This window comes from Populus nigra, chromosome 1, assembly GCF_951802175.1.
Source record: "Populus nigra chromosome 1, ddPopNigr1.1, whole genome shotgun sequence".
Lineage (NCBI taxonomy): Eukaryota > Viridiplantae > Streptophyta > Magnoliopsida > Malpighiales > Salicaceae > Populus > Populus nigra.
In genome coordinates, this window is record NC_084852.1 from 37,847,045 (window position 1) to 37,865,808 (window position 18,764).

The following is an 18,764-nucleotide window of genomic DNA, read 5'->3' on the forward strand; positions in this document are numbered from 1 at the left end:
CAGTTTGTTGCTTCTGGTGGTTTATATTGCGCAGCCGCAGCATGGATTTCCTAGGAGCTGTATGATCCTGCATGTTTTTGTTTGGTTTCTGGAATTTCCTTCTTTCTTCTTAATTTAGCAGTTGAGTTCTGGCAAATTCTTTTCTTAACATGGATTTGAAAATTAGCATTTAGCAGAAATATTCACGTTATGCTTGCTCATTATTTTGATGAAACTGGATTTGTTGAGTTTTTTCTCTCATTCTTTGTAAGTAAACAAATTTACTAGAGGTCAGCAAGGAAGTAAACAAATTTCATGAGGCAGTTTCTCTTGCAGAGCAGAGCTGAGGGAATGGATGGGGTGTGTCATTAACTTCGTATTTGTTTGCTTGCCACGTTGATGCTTTCAGGTGCTCCTTGAATCATTGCAGTTTTCATGGGTGCTATATGTTTGTGTAGTTCAATTTACACTGTCAAGTTGTTAGCTATAGATTCAACCCAAATATCAGGCCCAGCATCCGTGCAGGAAGACTACATTTCTTTTCGCAACCATTGTGGAAATCTCAACTGCCAGTTTTAAATTCCAGCACATCGACATCTTCTACTTCTGCTAAATTTCATTCTACTTTTTACCCTTTTTCTTTCTGTTTTTTGAGGTGGGCTTTCATTTTTACATCAGTGGTGCTGATAATTCAAACGTTGCTGACCTCGTATAAACGTGTGGGATTAGGTATTGTAACTCTACAATATATTCCTTTAGTCAGTATTATCCGTTTGGGTTCAGATGGAAATCACGATATGGTTCCTGGTTGGAGCAATCTCCATTACCATGTACGATTTCCACTAGCTTTTATGATTTGAATCTTCCATGGAAGAAACCCCTAAATACAGCTATTTATTGATTGAATAACATTTCCACCGTGATCGAGCTGAGGTACAGTTTTTAATCAGATTTGCTGCTATAATGTTTTCCAGGTCACTTTGCTAGCTCAATCCCAACATTGCCTTGCACTACTATAAAGCTCTCATTACAGAGAATTACTCCAAACTAGGAAATCAAATCACTATAAAGGTCCAATGTTCTTAAACCAGCTGATAACAGAGTATTGCACTTGACTATTTCAAGTTTGGAAGCCATTTCTTGCTCATAGCTTCAGTGTCCTCGTGATTCTGACATGGGGCGTGTTGTGAGCAGTGTACAAAGTTCAGTTAACCCTGTTCAGAAATGCTTCAACTCTTCTTCGTTTCTTTGTCCAATGAATACGTGAGTTTTTGGCTTTAGCCCTCGGCGAACTAGCCTGATAACCAATGCATTTATTTGTTTCATAGCCTGGTATTGGAGATGCCAGCTGATAGTTGATATTGTTGGTTTAGCCTCTTCAGATAATAGGCATCTCTTCTTTCTCCGAGCTCTGTTAGTTCATCCTCGTAATACATTATAGAAAATTATTAAACTAGAAGGAACAAAATTTGTACTTATTTGTTGAAGAATTTCCGATTAAAAAAAAGTAAATAAAAAACGTTCTAAAAAGCTAAATTGCTTGTAACTTGGTACAAACCGTTCTTATGTAAATTTGTACTTATTTGTTGAAGAATTTCGATAAAAAAAAAAAGTACATAAAAAACCTTCTAAAAGCTAAATTGCTTGTAACTTGGTACAAACCATTCTTATATAAATTTGTATTTATTTGTTGAAGAATTTTCGATAGAAAAAAAAAGAGTAAATAAAAAACCTTTTGAAAGCTAAATTGCTTGTAACTTGATACAAACCGTTTTTATGTAAATTTGTACTTATTTGTTGAAGAATTTCGATAAAAAAAAAAGTAAATAAAAAACTTTCTAAAAGCTAAATTGCTTGTAACTTGATATAAACGATTCTTATGTAAATTTGTACTTATTTGTTGAAGAATTGTCGAAAAAAAAAACAAATAAAAACCTTTTGAAAGCTAAATTGCTTGTAACTTGGTGGTGTAAACGGTTCTTATGCAAGTAGTCCTTCAGATAGTCTTTCTAGATTACAATAACACTTTCTAAAAAGGTTGCATAACCAATAAAGGTCTATAAATTGAGACAATGGTCTCGAGTTCTCTTGGCAACACAAGAACCTTAAGCTATAAAAAAAAAGTGCTGGAGAAAGAGTGGGAGAAGGAAGGCAGAAGAGGTAGAGGAGCTTGCTTTTTCTGTGTATTGAACAGCCCCCAACCCCTATTTATATAGGGGTTTTGGGATAAAAAAAAATGGTGCAATTAATTAACAAAATTAATTCTGGTCTTTTAAAGAAATAGGAAAGATAAATGATCAGCGAGTTCAAAAGGAATTATGAATTGCACTATGTACCTACATAATGCAGCTAAGTCTTGATTTTTTTTTTGTTTTTTTCCCGAGTTTTTTTTTTTAATTTCATCCTTCTAAATTTTTTTTATGTTATGTACATACAGAGAGAGAACTTTTCTAGGACAACCAAAGCAGATAAGTAAATTGCATGCTTCTTTTGTAGGAATGATGAAAATGGAATCGGACTTTTGGTGGATGATTTTCACGGCATTAATAAGTGTGTTTGTTGCAGCATGGTGGTTGCTGAAGAGAGCAAATCAATGGTTCTCTGTGAGCAGTATGCTCACAGAGAAGCAGCATGCTCTCCCTCCAGGTGATATAGGTTGGCCTTTGATTGGACATAAGTGGTCATTTCTCATTTCTTTCAAATATGGCAACCCTGACTCGTTCATTTCCAGCTTCGTTACGAGGTCTCCTCTCTTCCCCTCTCTGGTCTTTCATGAGCTTACTTAATTCTGCAATGAACATTTTAAAGCACCGTTCATTTTGCTTTATCAGTAGAATCCTGCATTTCTTATTAGAATCAGATACTTGTTTCAAGTCTTTACTCCTGCACAGCTTGCAAGTAACTTTGTTAGATCATACTAATTTAAGAAAACTAACTAATTTTAAGAAGTCAAGATTCACTACAACTAGAATCGCATTAAAATATCTTATATGGATCTATTTATGATCAAAACGGTAGTGAAAGATTAAAACTAGCATATTTAAATTTTTTTATTTCAATTTTTTATAATGTTTGAAAGCACATCTTAACTTATATATCTTGAAGAAGTCTATTAAAAATCTTTTTTTGAATCTCATAGCCCTAAATTTTGTTATTCAACCAACTTGAACCTCTAACGGATTTTTGATATTGTTTGGATATGGTAAATGAGGGTTTTTACTAAGCTAGAGTTTTGGTGAATTCGGAGTTCTGCAGAAGAGTTCCAAGAAAATAAATTGAAGTGTATTAACTGCTTGTCTGGAAATTAAACGTTGGATAGAAGCGACTTGCTTTGCTTCATGAAACTTATCTCATATTGCCTATTGGCTAGTGAAAAGGTAATGCCTACACTTTATGATGTGAGGAAGTCTTTATTTATAGAATCTGTACAATCATAGAAATGGAAAGCACATATACAGAATATGGAAAGCAAATATACAGAGTAAATGAATAGCTATAATTATGGAGTATCACTGATATCTTGGTCATAATTAGGGAAACCAGATTTGTCTCTAATATCCCCCCTCAATGTTGTCGTGGTGGAAAAAGGAAAAACACACAACTTGCCACAATCCAATAAGAACTGTAATTTGGCCACCCCTTTTGTGAAGACATCAGCTAGCTGGAGGTGTGAGGGGACAAAACAGAGACTAAGAGTCTTTGCTGCAACAAGTTCCCGAACAAAATGATAGTCAATATTAATATGTTTGGAGCGAGATTTGGTGATAGGGTTGGAAGCAATGAAAATGGCACTGGTGTTGTCACATAGCAATCTTGGCGTAGAAGGGAGGGTGATATGTAGCTCACGAAGGAGTTGAAGCATCCAGGAAATTTCAGCAGCGACTGTTGCTAAAGCACGGTATTCTGCTTCAGCACTTGAGCGAGCAACAGTGGTTTGCTTCTTAGAACACCATGAGATGAGACTTTGGCCAAAGTAAACAGCATAGCCTGTGGTAGAGCGTCTGGTAACAGGACAACCAGCCTAATCTGCATCGGAATAGCCAATCAAAGTGGAAGAAGAATGCTGTGAAAGTTGTAAGCTATAATGATAAGTGCCTTTGACATAGCGTAAAATACTCTTTAAAGCACGAAAGTGATCTATTGTAGGAGCATGCATATATTGGCATATAGAATTAACACTGTAGGACAAATCAAGTCGGGTAAGAGTTAAGTATTGCAAAGCTCCTGCAAGCGACCGGAATTGAGTAGCATCACAGTAAGGAGTGCCAGATTCTGTGAGATGAGACCCAACCACAAAAGGAGTGGAAATCGGTTTGCAATCCACCATGTCGGCACGAGTCAAGAGATCAAGAGCATATTTTGCTTGACTCAGAAAAATTCCTTTGTCATTTCGAATGACCTCGATACCCAAAAAATAGTGTAAGTCACCAAGATCCTTCATGGAAAATTCTTGGGCTAGACGATTGATGAGTGTACGAAGCATAAGCTGATTACTGCCGGTGATGATCATATCGTCTATATATAAGAGAAGATAAAGAACACCATGAGTACCATGATAAACAAATAATGAGGAATCAGCACGACTTGCAAGAAAACCAAGGCCAAGCAAAAAATGACTGAAACGCTGGAACCATGCTCGGGGAGCTTGTTTCAGACCATAAAGAGCCCGTTGTAAGCAACAAACATGAGAGGGAAACTCGGGATCAATATATCTAGGAGGTTGTTCCATGTAGACTTCCTCCTGAAGAAAACCATGCAAGAAAGCATTTTTAACATCAAGTTGACGAAGAGCCCAATTATGCATGGCAGCAAGTGTTAAGATAAGTCTAACAGTGGCAGGGCGAACAACAGGGCTGAATGTTGCGTCAAAATCAATGCCATGTTTTTGGGAGAAACCCTGGGCCACAAGACGGGCTTTGTGATGTTCTACAGAACCATCTGCCTGAAGCTTCTTTTTGAAAATCCATCGACAACCAACAACATTATGATTATGTGGACGAGGAACTAAATGCCATGTGTTATTCTGTTTGAGAGCAGCAATTTCATCATCCATAGCAGAAAGCCATTCAGGATGCTTGATGGCTGACTTAAAGCCACGAGGTTCCATAATTGCAAGATGTGCCTGAAACCAAGATGGAGAAGACAAAGCAGATAACGAATGAATAGTGCGAGGCTTAACAATATCGTTCTTAGCACGAGTAACCATAGGGTGATTAATGGTTGGTGATGGACGAGACGAAGAAGAAGAAGAAGGTATGATATCCAAGGCTATCACCGAAGATGAGGGCGGTAAGAAATCTTCTGAAAGTGGTGAAGGAATGTGTGAATCAGCATAAGGCACACAGGAGGTGGAGGCCAAGCGAGGAGCTGGAATTACACTGGAAGTTGAAGTATCACTAGACAAATACGGGTCAGAAGAATCATCAAAAGTAATATAATCGATGCCACCTAAAAAAGGAAGAGGGGAAGAAGCGGAAGCATAAGGAAAATAGTTTTCAAAAAATTGAACATGACGAGAAATGTATACCCGATTAGTTTTCTTATCCAAGCAACGAAAACCTTTATGAAGGTGACTATAGCCAATGAAAACAGAAGGTAGGGACCTAGGAGATCATTTATGAGGCATGTAATCACGAAGAAAAGGAAAACATAGGCAACCAAATGTACGAAGCATGGAATAAAAAGGAGGGTGAGAATATAAAGTTTCATAAGGAGACTTACCATCAAGAACTGGTGATGGGAGGCGATTGATGAGATAACAAGCCGTGGAAAAAGAGTCAACCCATAAATGTAAAGGCATATTAGAATGAAACATAAGGGTAAGACCAGTTTCAGTAATATGGCGATGCTTTCTTTCAGCAATGCCATTCTGATTCGGTGTATAAGGACAAGCAATTCGTTGTATGATACCATGTGCACGAAGAAATAAGGTAAAACGATGATTTGTAAACTCAGTACCACCATCACATTGAAAAGATTTGATTTGAATGTCAAATTGAGTTTGGACATACTTATGAAAATGAACAAATATGTCAAAGAAATCAGACTTAAGTTTTAATGGATAAAACCAACTAAAACGTGAAAATTCATCAATTAAGACACAGTAATACTTATGGCCAGATGGAGAAGTGATCGGGGATGGACCCCATAAATCACAATGTATCCGTTCAAATAAAGAATTACATCGTTGATCCAAGTTAGAGAATGGTAAACGATGACTTTTGCCTAGTTGACAACCAAAACAAGGTTTCGAATCAATTGACCGATTATCAGAAACTGAAATAGCACCATGTTTATTTAAAGAGGAAACAACACGAAAAGAGGGATGCCCTAGTCGTGCATGCCAAATAAAGGATGAAGCACGAAGATTACATGTAGAAAGACTAGATAAAAAAGTTGCATGGCCACGATCAAGAACATAAAGCCCGTTCTTACATCAACCTACTCCCATCACCTTTCTTGTTGTTAAGTCCTGTATGAAAAAACTAGAAGAAGAAAAAATGACTAAGCAATTGTTCTCACGAGTAAATTTGCTGATTGACAAAAGATTCTTAGTAATGCTAGGTACAAGGAGAACATCTGATAAAGGTAAAGGATGAGAAGCAACAATCGAATTGATTTTGCCAATGCGAGAAATAGACATGGAATTACCATTACCAACATACACCCTTTGATTACCAGTATAAGGAACAGAATTGTCAAGTGCATTAACATCATTTGTCATATGCGAAGTAGCGCCAGTATCAGTATACCATTCAGAAGTAGTAGATGGATCAATGGAAGTAGCAGCAAAAGCCTCAAGTAAGTCGTCTCCTTTGGCCTTTTTTAATAACCTGTTAAGTTTGTGACACTTCTTAGCAGTATGCCTCTCTTTATTACACCACTGACAGGTAACAACCGAAGATCTAGAAAAATTTCCAGAAACGGATGAAGAGATGGTAGATTTTGGGCTACCAGATGCAGCACTGAAAGAAGAACCTCGGTGTGCAACAAAAGCTGACGGAGAAGATAAATCACCATGAAGAGACCGAGAAAAAAGCTCATGGCTGAGAGCTTGTGATATCAAATTGGCAAAGGAAGGCATCGGTAGCTGTGACAATATTGATGTTGAAAAGATTTTGTAATCTGATCCAAGACCACGAAGAAACCAGTGTACCTTATCAGTGTCATCAACAACTTTGCCAATAGCACTAAGTTGATCACAAAGAGAGCGAAAGGAACGAGCATATTCAGTGACAGTACGAGAACCTCGTTGCATCAGCTGGAGTTCATCTTTCAGTTGAATTTCTCGGGTCTTAGAACTGTGTGAAAAAGAAGCTTCAAGAGCTAGCCAAGCATAACGAGAGGAAGAGCAATCCACTACTTCAGCCATACATTCCTCAGTGAGAGAGGCATAAAGAAGGCTGAGTATAAACCGATCTTGTGTGTGCCATTTTTGTAAGAAGGATTTGGTACCAATTCAGTACCCTGACGAATCTGAGTTGAAGGTACTGGGAAAGACCCATCCAGATAACCCAGTAGATCTTGACTTTCAAGTAAGGGTACAAATTGACGACGCCACAAGAGGTAATTTGTGGGAGTGAGTTTAATGGTCACCATATGAACCATAGTATTGAGTGGAAGCTGGTTGGTACCATAGTATTGAGTGGAAGCTGGTTGGTAGAGAATTCAGCCATAACAAGTAAACAGATTTGCAAGAATTTCAAGCTTGCGTTGAAAAAGAGAAAATTGCAGAGAAAGTGGAGAATAATCTTGCTGGTTCTGATACCATGAAAAGGTAATGCCTACACGTTATGACGTGAGGAAATCTTTATTTATAGAATCTGTACAATCATAGAAATGAAAAGCACATATACAGAATATGGAAAGCAAATATACAGAGTAAATGAATAGCTATAATTATGGAGTATCACTGATATCTTGGTCATAATTAGGGAAACCAGATTTGTCTCTAATAGCTAGGTTTGTGTTATGACGTGAGGAAATCTTTATTTATAGAATCTGTACAATCATAGAAATGAAAAGCACATATACAGAATATGGAAAGCAAATATACAGAGTAAATGAATAGCTATAATTATGGAGTATCACTGATATCTTGGTCATAATTAGGAAACTAGATTAGTCTCTAATAGCTAGGTTTGTGTTATATGGGGGCATTGATTCTCTCTTTTGTTTGATAGGAAACCAGGTAGAAGAAATAAGAATACTTTCATTTTTTCTTTGTTATTAATTTTCAAGATTGCATAAAATTTTCGTGAACACACCAAGCATCATCTTCATGCAACTATGGAGCAGGAAATCCGTAGAAAAGAAGAATCCAGTGCAAGGGGAGGAATGGTACTCAATTACAAGAAATTGCAGAATTACAACATAAAATGTAACCAAAGAAAGGCAAAAGCAGATTTAAAAAAAAAGGATTGGAGAAAAGTAGGAAATGATTTGTAATATAACTGACAAGAATTCAAAGAAAACTTTTTTATAGTTTTGGAACAGGTTAGTCCAGGATAATAAGACATCCAAAGCATACTAAATTCCTAATGATCTTCTTCCTCGCAGAGTTTGGTGTATTCCTTTGGACCCAGTAAGGATTCTATTTCTGATGGGTTGCTTGGCTTCACCTTGATCATCCATCCCTCTTCATATGGACTTTTATTTATCTTCATTACACAAATTGTCAAGATCAGGCATGCATATATAACAAATATTTCTCTCAGCTATTAGAAATTTATAAAGCCGAAACAATCTGCTCTTGCATGGCTTGATACTTACCAGTCCAGGAGTCTCACTAAGCTGTGTATTAACCTCAACAATCTCACCGGAGATCGGAGAATTGATATCACTAGTTGCCTTCACACTTTCCACTGCTCCAAAGCTCTTCCCTTGGCTGACAGAACCATCCGACTCTGGCAGGTCCACGAACACTACTTCACCCAAATGGTCCTGTAAAATGTACCCGATATATCCCAAACTATGTAAGGATGTTACAAAAGGTATACGAAATTGCATTCAATTTTAATTGTTCAGAAGAAAAACAAAGTAGTTAATGCCCCTTGTTTTGCTCTTGCTCTTGCATGGTGTGGTGTTGTACAAACCTCAACCATTAGCCGCCAGGGTTCAAGCTTTGGTAACAGCAGCGACAGAGCAAACAGAAGAAGAAACGGAGTCATACAAAGCCTAGTAACAGCACATTTTGAATTGGTGATGCCCCTTGTATCATATTTTTTTTTAAGGAAAATCAGATAAGGTTATTGACTTCTTCATTCAAGAAACTCAAAAAAAAAACAAAAAAAAGCAGAGCTCAATTTTCATCATATCCTGCGTGTTAAATTGTGGCTGCAGCTTACAACTTGAACAATTTTAAAAAAGAATGGCTATCGAATCACAATGGCATACAGCCATGCACTATCTAATCCAAAACCACCAGTTAAAGAATGTCTATGCAAACGAGATTCCCCACAGAACTGGCTTAACCAAGTAATGTTCTATATGAAAGAAAGAAAGAAAATACTCTACTCAGTGAGGCCAAGAAGAAATTCAGTGCTACAAGGAAGGAGATAAAAGAAAAGATGACCTGAGCATGATCGGTAATGCCAATAGTTGCCACCGAGCCTTCATGCTTCACCCATTCATGTGAAGTTGCATACTTCAACCCATCTAGTACTGCAAAACCCAACTAGTTGTAATAAATATTATCCTCCTACACTACAATAAAGTCTGCCAAATAGCTTTTAAAGGACTAAACGAGAACCCCATTTTTAACCAACAAATTGATGAAATAAACCACCGGCTGATGACAGAGAGAGTACCAGTGGAGAAGCATCTTGAGAGGGAGTACGAAGGAGAGACGTGAGCTGTGGAGGCGACTGAGATTCTCAGTGCATTGGCTGTAGAAGAAGCCCACAACCTCAGTGCCATGTTTTCTCTTGATCTCTATGAATTGATAGTGTGTATTTTTTGGTTGGCTCCAAGCCTATGGACAAGTGATAGGTTCTGTCAGCATATTTCTCAGGTTTTTATCTTGGATGAATGGTGGGCAACAAAAGCCTCATCCTCAGACCTCGGCACAAAGACCCAGTGCTCTCTTGTCGTCCTCATCACTGTTTTTGTGATAATATGCATACAATAATCAACTTTATAGCACCTAATAAGTACTAAGTAGTCTCCTTTCTAGGAATTAATTGGGTTCAACATGTTGTCTGTCAAGAGTGGTCGTCAAATGGCATGGTTCATATCTGATTAACTACCGGCATGATGTTTAGAATCTATGGGTTCAATTTAATTTATAGGATTAAATTAATTTTTGTGTGTTAAGATATTGATTTGAATTTTAAGTAAAAATAAAATATTGATTCTAAATGAAATATAATATTTCAAAAATACCCTTCTTCTTTTAAGTTTGATATGATATTCCTCAACTTTTAAAGAAAAGTTTTTTTAACAAATATGTATTTTTCAAGTTTTGAACAAATATTTAATAAGTAATCAATATGAGATAGGTTTATTTATATCTTCTTTAAATTGTCTATATTTTATATCATTTTAAATAAATATAAAGATTCTTCTAACAAAAAGAAATAATTTCGGTAACAAAAATTATTTCTCAACTAAAAAAATAGTTAAGATTGCCCATTTAATTCATTTTTATTTTTAGCACTGCTCATGGAGGAGAGAATTGGCTGCTAAGGAAGATTAATAGAAGATTGTGGTTTAACATGGAAGGATAATAATGTTAGAGCTACTATCATGGCAACGACCCGAGGATGATTTTATCAAGCTAGATATTGAAGGTACCTCTCTAGGAAACCCAGGGAGAGCTGGTTTCGAGGGCCTAATTCACCATAGAGAAGGCTTGTTTGTGGTGGGCTTTACTGGATTTGCAGGATTTGGGTGTAAACTATTACCAGAATTGATGGCTTTGAAGAAGCATGGTCTTCTTTTAGCTTGGGAAAGGGGTTACAGACGGGTTCTCTGTGACTCTGACTCCATGGATGCTATATGGTTGGTCACTGCAGGTATTGATTATGAGTTTCACAAGTTCGGAGCTCTTATAGTGGAGATATCAGAGATCTGTTGAAGAGAGATTGGCTAGTCGAGCTTCATCATACTTACTTATAGGGAAGCAAGCACCTGTGCTGGTTTTATGGCTGAGCATGCTGCAGAAGAGAAGACATCGGGTCTGAGGATCTGGGAATCCTTGCCTCTAGGTTTGAATTTGCATCTTCTCACGGATTCGATGGGAAGCTTGTATGCTAGGGCTTCTTAGTTTTTCTTCCATCTCTCCACTGTACCAAAAAAAAGATTTCACATATATTGAATTTAATTATTTGGTTTAGTATTTTATTCTATACTTAATAATTGTATTAGGTAATAGGTTATGAAATGAATTCAAATCTATTTATGAATTCAATTCAATTCTATGATTTGATTTTAATTAAGTTGTTAAAGTTGTAACAATCTAATTTATTATTACGAAGAATCCATGACGGAGGTCTAACATCTTACTTGACATTTAATAATTAATGCAGGTTGCTTATATTATTAAACAAGTTCAAGCCTTATTAATTTCAATTTTCTAAAGATAATTAACTCTTTCATTAAAAAAAATGAATAAAAATATATTATTACAAAACTTAAAACAAGTAGGAAAAGCATTGTTCATCTGCCTTGATTTATTGTTGATCATGATAGTAATAGTAAAATTACACTTTTACCTTATCAAAAAAAATTACACTTTTACCTTATCAAAAAAAATTAAATGAACTATTATGGCAGCACTTCTTTTCAATTTTTTTACAATAGTTAAATTATTTTATTATCCTTAAACATTTTTTACAAAAATGACATTGGGTCTAAAGGCTTTATAGGGATTTCATTTTACTATAACATTGTAATGCCTCCATTTCCCTTACCATAAAAAATTTTAACCTTGATTTTAGGGGTTTAAGTGGTAATTTCATAATTTGTTTTTGTTATTATTATTTTGACTTAGGGGTAGTTTTGTATTTTTCAAAATAAAATAAGGAAAAAGTTGTTGATGTGTTCATTGCGCGTGACAATGTCAACCATTCTTTTGCATTCGGATGGCTTGTGTTGTTGACTCTGGTATTCACAATCATGCTTCCGTCATATCATTAGATTTATCTCATCATTCTTTTCTTTTCTAGGTGGGGTGTGCATGGTGATTCCGCCCAGTTTAACATTAATTTGCTTTTTTTTTTCTATCTCCTCCACCTTGATTTATGCGCTATCCCTTAAGAAAAATTATATTAGCCCTTCAATTTCTTTCCCCTTCAGATTTAGTTTTTATTCTCTTAATTGTAATTTTTTTTTGAATTTTTTTTTCAAATTAAAAATTATTAACATTTTCATCCTTCTTTAATGTTTTCATCTTTTAAATTTTCATCTCGTTTTTTTAATTATTATCTTTTTTTATTTGAGGTGATTTATAGAATTGATTTTTTTTTTATGATTTCATCTTTCATCAATTTTTTTTGTTATATTTCATTTTCAATTTTTTTATTGCTTTTGTTTTTTTTTTTGCTTTGACAAGTATATCCTCATTCTTTAGTTAAGAATTGATCTTCTTAATTAAGCAAGCCTGATAAATACTTACTTGTGAATAATTTTAAGATCATGTTTAAAAATCTTGAGAATAATTGATAAGTATTTTTAATATACTTCTAAATAAAATTATTTTCAAATATAATCTCTACCGCATTAGCTTGCCTGGGAAATGCTTGCTTGTGAATAATTTTAAGTTCATGTTGAAAAATCTTGAGCGCGTGAAGTCGATTGTTCTGTTTGCGACATTTATTCAAAAATTGCCAGGTAAGAGAAGTTGATTCTTGACTGTGATTTTAGTTTCTCTTTTGTAATAGATAGGATAGGAGGACAGAAATATTGGGGCCTGCGAGAACAACAGGCCCATCTACGACCTGGCTCAGTCTTCATTCCTCTCTTGTATTTTTATCCTCAGGCCCAGAAAAAAAAGTCAGGCTCAGCGTCTCGTTACAAACTCACTGCTGAACATGAATGGAAGTGGGAAATTACAGGAGCTTATCATTCATCAATGATAAGTCATTGTCGTTTGCATTAAATTAAATTATCATGAAAAGAAATGGTTGGAAGATGCTTCACCTGGATCCTACTTCATTTTCATCTTTTTTTCCCAGCTTGAAATGGCGACGTTTAGTTGTCACTTCTATCTCTTTGTTCCCCAATCAACTCTCCTTTTTGTTGAAAACTCTCTACTGTAAGGTCGCCATGGTCCACGCGCCAGTCCAGTCTATGTATATCATGGCTTGTATGTATATGCTGCTAGATATTATCTGAAATCTTAGTTTTGTTTACCAGTCTCTTATATATATATATATATAAACATCAAGGTATATAACAATTGATGCCTGAAAAGGTGATTTCTTTTCTGTTCCTTTGAATATAACCATAATAGTTCTTCAAGTGAGGAGATCCACACTGGTTCGAGAACACTAGAGGAATAATATTCAAGCCGACGCCTTTCCGGTCACTCTCCGTGGAGGAAAGCAAGCAACCTCTCTTGCACCTAAAACGATAGTATAAAGAGGTATTGCAAAATTCAAAATCCAGCAATACAATGTGATTGGCAAGTCTATTCTTGTGGGTTGACAAAATCACGAACCAAAGTTTGAATTCAAGTTTGAATTCATGTACCTCTATATATATATACAGAAAATGAGGTTTTTTTTGTGTTTTTGAAAAAAATTGAATTATTTTAGTTTTAAATTAATTTTTTATATATATTTTTAGATGGTTTTGTTGTCATGATATTAAAAACAATTATATATATATATATATATTATTTTCATGCATTTTTAAATAAAAAAAATTAAAAAACAATCTTTACATTAATTTAGATCTTTGTATTTCCTTTGCATTGAGGTATTAGACATAGAGTCTGTTTGGGAGTGTGATTGCAGTTATTTTTCAAAGAGCTTTTCACTCAGAAATATATTAAAATAATTTTTTTAATTATTTTTTATATCAGCGCATTAAAATGATCTAAAAATACTAAAGAAATATTAATTAAAAATAAAAAAAATTATTTTTTTAAAAATACTTTTAAAATACAAAAATAAACATTCCCTAAAAAAAAAAGTTGTCACAGGATGCAAAAAGCAATTAGATTGTCACAAGATGCGAAAAGCAATTAGAGATTATATTTATGAGGTGGACAATTAAGAAAAGGCGTACAAGTCCTTCTCATGCATTTATATCTGATATTAACACGTCCAAAATCATCATGAATCCTTTTCAACGAAGGCTCTTCCAACACCTTCTCTTTTCAAATTCAAACTTCAAAATTAGGTCAAAGCTTTTATTTTTTTTACTGAACCATGTTGCCATGTAAACATATATGTTTATGTGTGAGCGCACCCATATGCTTTTCTCGCACGTGTACGCCATCAATTGAAAGGAGGAAAAGGAACGTAAGTAGACAACCAAAAACAAAGACGTTATGAAAGTGGCCGGTAAGCTTAAAGCCTTTAACCAAATTGGGAGAAGATAAATCATGGATGTCCATTCTGTTGTGTTTGAAATAATTGGTATATCTTGTTTTTTCTTTTGCTTTGAATCTCGACCTTTTTCAAAAATTTCATCGCAGATTCCAACTAGAATATTTCAGTTCCGTTCCAGTCAAATACTGTTTCGTTCTGCTTTTTTCTTTTAAATATTATTCAGTTTTACGATATTAATTTTATTTCTTAATCAGATCGTTGGATCAGAATGAAATTTCCATAATAGTTTCCTAACTTACTTTTATATCTCATGTTAAAATTTTAAAACAGTCAGAGTTTAAAAAGATCTTGCAAGAATATTGATAATGGCATTTTCATGATTTTGTTCAAATTCATAATTTTATTCAAAAATATCATTTTATTATATTCTGTTTTTAGATTGAATTTTTTCCAACTTCATCATTCAACAATCAATTTATTGAGAATTGAGTTTCATAATTTGTTTTTATTTGCTTTATTTATCGTTATCATGGTCTTATGACCTGAATCACAGATTCGGAAGGTTAACTCAGTTTGACTTGAGTCGATCCAATGTATTGTTGTCTTAGTATATTTTTTTAAAAAAGTTCTCTTTTTGAATTTTTTTTAGTTGAGCTATATTTCTATCAGTCGTACATATTATATTTGGACTTGTCAAGTTGATCGGATTATATCAGCTTAATTTTTATTTTTTTTACTTGTGTTTGAAATTTAAATAATATAATTTCAAATTAATTTATTTTTTAATTGAATTAAAATTAAATTTATTAAATTAATAATTTAAATTATATATATATATATATATATTAATAATTTAAATTTTTAATTTAATAAATTTATAAAACACTCAAAAACCAAAATATATTATTTTAAATAAATAAAACAAAACACTAATACAGACAAAATTTTATAAATATAATTTGGAGCTGACCAGATCAACTCGATAAATTCAAATATAATATGTACAAAATAAAAAATCACAAGTCCTTCTCATATATCCATGGATGCATGCATGCGTACTGAATCAAATCCTCGTCAACTTAGAGTTTTACTTCTACATCCATTCCCCTGTATATATAATTCCGTCTCTCATCTCAAACTCACGTCAATGCAATTAATTTTGTTTTCCAAGTATTCAATGTAGGGCCCTTTTGAGAGAGTGTTTAAAAAGGTTTTTTTCTTTAATTATTTAAAATTATATTTTTATAATTTTTTTTGATATACTAATATTAAAAATAATTTTTTTAGATAAAAATTATTATTTTAATATATTTCCAAATAAAAATACATAAAAAAATAATCAACTATTCTCATATTCTCAAATCTTTTATTTGTAAATATATGTGCGTGTCAATGTAAATATTTATCTTATAATATTAAATTAAATAGTACCTAACCATGAATTAATTATATATTAGGAAAGATATTAACTGTCATTAGTTGCTTTTAATTAGTTCATATGATGCATTTCTTTAGTTGAACTATGAGGGATGATACTTATTTATGTATTAGATTTAACCCTCTTTTTTTTTCTTTTTTTTTTAGTAATGTGCCGCGTATATATACAGTGAAATTTGACTCCGTACCTATGGATAATACTGTGATTTAATATTCTTTTTGTTTTTTTTTTTTAGAGAAAAAAAGGCGGTTTAAATAGCTAGATTATTAAAGCTTAATTAGCGGTAGTTGCGCTGCCAATCCTTGACGGCACGTAACAAGGAGTGAAGTCAACCATGTGGCTCGAAACGACGCCATTTTCTTTTCTCTCGTCAAAGTGCACGAGACCCCATGCTCACCTACCCTCTAAAACATTATTAATATGGCTCTTAAATTTGTAAGCACAGTTGTATATGTTCTCATGTACTGTTGCTTAAAATAACATTGCTAAGTATACTTTCTCTTTAAAATCGGATCTTACATACCGATATCCCTAACCAATGTATTTACGACAATTGCTTTGTTATGGTCCCCATGAAAATTTAATTTGAATACGATCGGTATTGACCTACCCGTGCCCGACTTGAATAAATAAATATTTTTTTGACTCGATAAATAATATATAAAGTGTAAATATTATTAAACTTGGCTTGAATTTAGTTAGAATATAACTTAATATGTATATTTATATTATATAAATATATTTGTATAATATTTAGATTTTTTTAATATAATATAATATAATATGTGCATATTTTAATATTAACATAAAATACATGTATATGAATAATATTTATCATTTAAAATACATATTCATAACTCAAATATATATATATATATATTAATTATTGATTAATAAATAATAGTAGTTAATGGATATTCATTGAATACCCAAAACTCCATAAATATATAATTTTTAAATTTTTAAATTTTTTATCCAATAAATAATAAGTAAGTTATATATATCAAGATATCCGACCCCCATCTCTTTGAAATAAGGATTATTGATATGGAAATGTACTCACTTCTTAGGCTACACTTGAAAAAAGTAGCAAATGAAATAAAATGCCAGGTCCGCATGTAATATTTTTCTTTTGTTTTTTCTTCCTTTCTATTAAAACTAATAAATATAAATTATGATAATTAATTCTAAAAAATATAGCTTAATTGATCGGTTCTTTTTAGTATTAGAATTTAGAGTCAATAAATACCTTAATCACATGCAACGTCGTCGGTTGACTTGTATGCGATTCCCTTTTACTACTATATATATATTGATCTTTCATGAAAATGATATGGTAGATCGATTATATTAACATGATAGTCGCATGGTTTGGTTTGTCTATTTGTCCTATATATCTAGCTAGGATGTGTCTGATTTTTTTTTTTATTTCTATTTGTATTTGACCTATCAAAATTATAATAATTACCCTAGCATGGTCGACGGGTGTCTTCTTTAGATAAAGCCAAAAGAAAACCCAAACAAGGAACAAAATTAAAATATGTACACCAGGTGGTGCCTTCCCACCCACTGTGCACGTAATTTATCAAATATTAAATTATACCTTGAGGAATCATTCAGCTTTTTCTCTTTTCTTTTCTTTTTTTTTTTCTTGGCAAATTCAGACACTTGATCATACCTTACTTCCATCTTTTACAGTTTGATAACGGATCGCCACTCGGATTTGAAAATAAAAATCAATATAGAGTATACGATATCAAAGCGCGGTTTGAAATTACGGGTATTTTATGAATATTATACATGGTGGAGAACCCTAAAATCTTACATGTCGAATATTATATGATTTGATGGATGCTGGCTGCCATCAGATAAGCAAGAGGGTTTAGAAAGAAAGGGGAAAAAAAACATTTCTTGCGATGAATCTTCTGTCCATGGATATGCATGAGTCAATTCTATAATATTGCCCGTTGTATTAAATTAACGAAAGAAAACTTAATTTTTTAATCGAGTCTTTGTATACACCAAATGGAGTTTATAGCAGATAATTAATCTTGCATATCCAATCACAAGGTTAAGAAGTGCATGGAAGAAAGAAAAATTTAATGGATGGTTCAAATCTAACTATTGAGAGAACATCTCAAAGTCAAGTTACATGAACACTTCAATTTCAAGATAATATTTATTAATTACGGAATAAAAAAGTAAAATCTGATGAATCCTTTCTGGAAAAAGATGAAAATTATGTTGTCAGCAGTGTTGTTCTATTGATTATTTTGAAATAAACTTCCAAGCCTTCGTGTGTGGATTTCTATACCCTTTCCCCCCTAACATATCAAGTTGGTAGACTAATTAAAAATGTCGTAGTTGAACCATCTAGTGGGTTCAAACTATCTAATAGATGGATGAGTGTTAAAAGATTAGAACTAAAAAGTTTGTTTTTATTGTGGTTTTAGGTTCGAATCATATGCTTGCTAATATAATGATCACTGGAGATTTACGTACATGGTCGTTAACTTCAGAGTCTATGAAATTAATCGAGGTGTGTGCAAACTGATCCGAATATCCATGTTCTAAATTGTATTTTTATGACCTATTTTAGTTAATTCCCATCCATGGCAAATAGCAACGGTTCTCTCGTTACACAAGATTATGTAGGGGCGAGTAAAAAAATTAAAAAACCGATTAAAACGAGAAAACCAGAAAAAAAATAATTGAAAAAACCAAACCATAAAAAAAACTGATTAAACCGATTAAAATTTTTAAAAAATCAGCCGGTTCGGTTCGGTTTCGGTTTTATAAGTAAAAAACTGAAAAAACCGAACCGAATTGAGTCCAAACCTAAAAAAACC

The 18,764-nt window shown here is 33.4% G+C and overlaps 1 protein-coding gene across 1 annotated transcript; it reads right to left on the reverse strand.

The window, feature by feature from the left end:
* Window positions 1–8,399: 8,399 nt before the first annotated feature.
* LOC133696210 (glycine cleavage system H protein, mitochondrial-like) lies at window positions 8,400–9,993 on the reverse strand. Its single transcript, XM_062118327.1, has 4 exons — window positions 9,789–9,993; window positions 9,554–9,642; window positions 8,752–8,922; window positions 8,400–8,639 (listed from the first exon to the last, which is right to left on the reverse strand). The coding sequence occupies exons 1-4, from the start codon at window positions 9,895–9,897 to the stop codon at window positions 8,517–8,519; spliced, it is 492 nt and encodes a 163-aa protein (XP_061974311.1). The 5' UTR covers window positions 9,898–9,993; the 3' UTR covers window positions 8,400–8,516.
* Window positions 9,994–18,764: the final 8,771 nt, after the last annotated feature.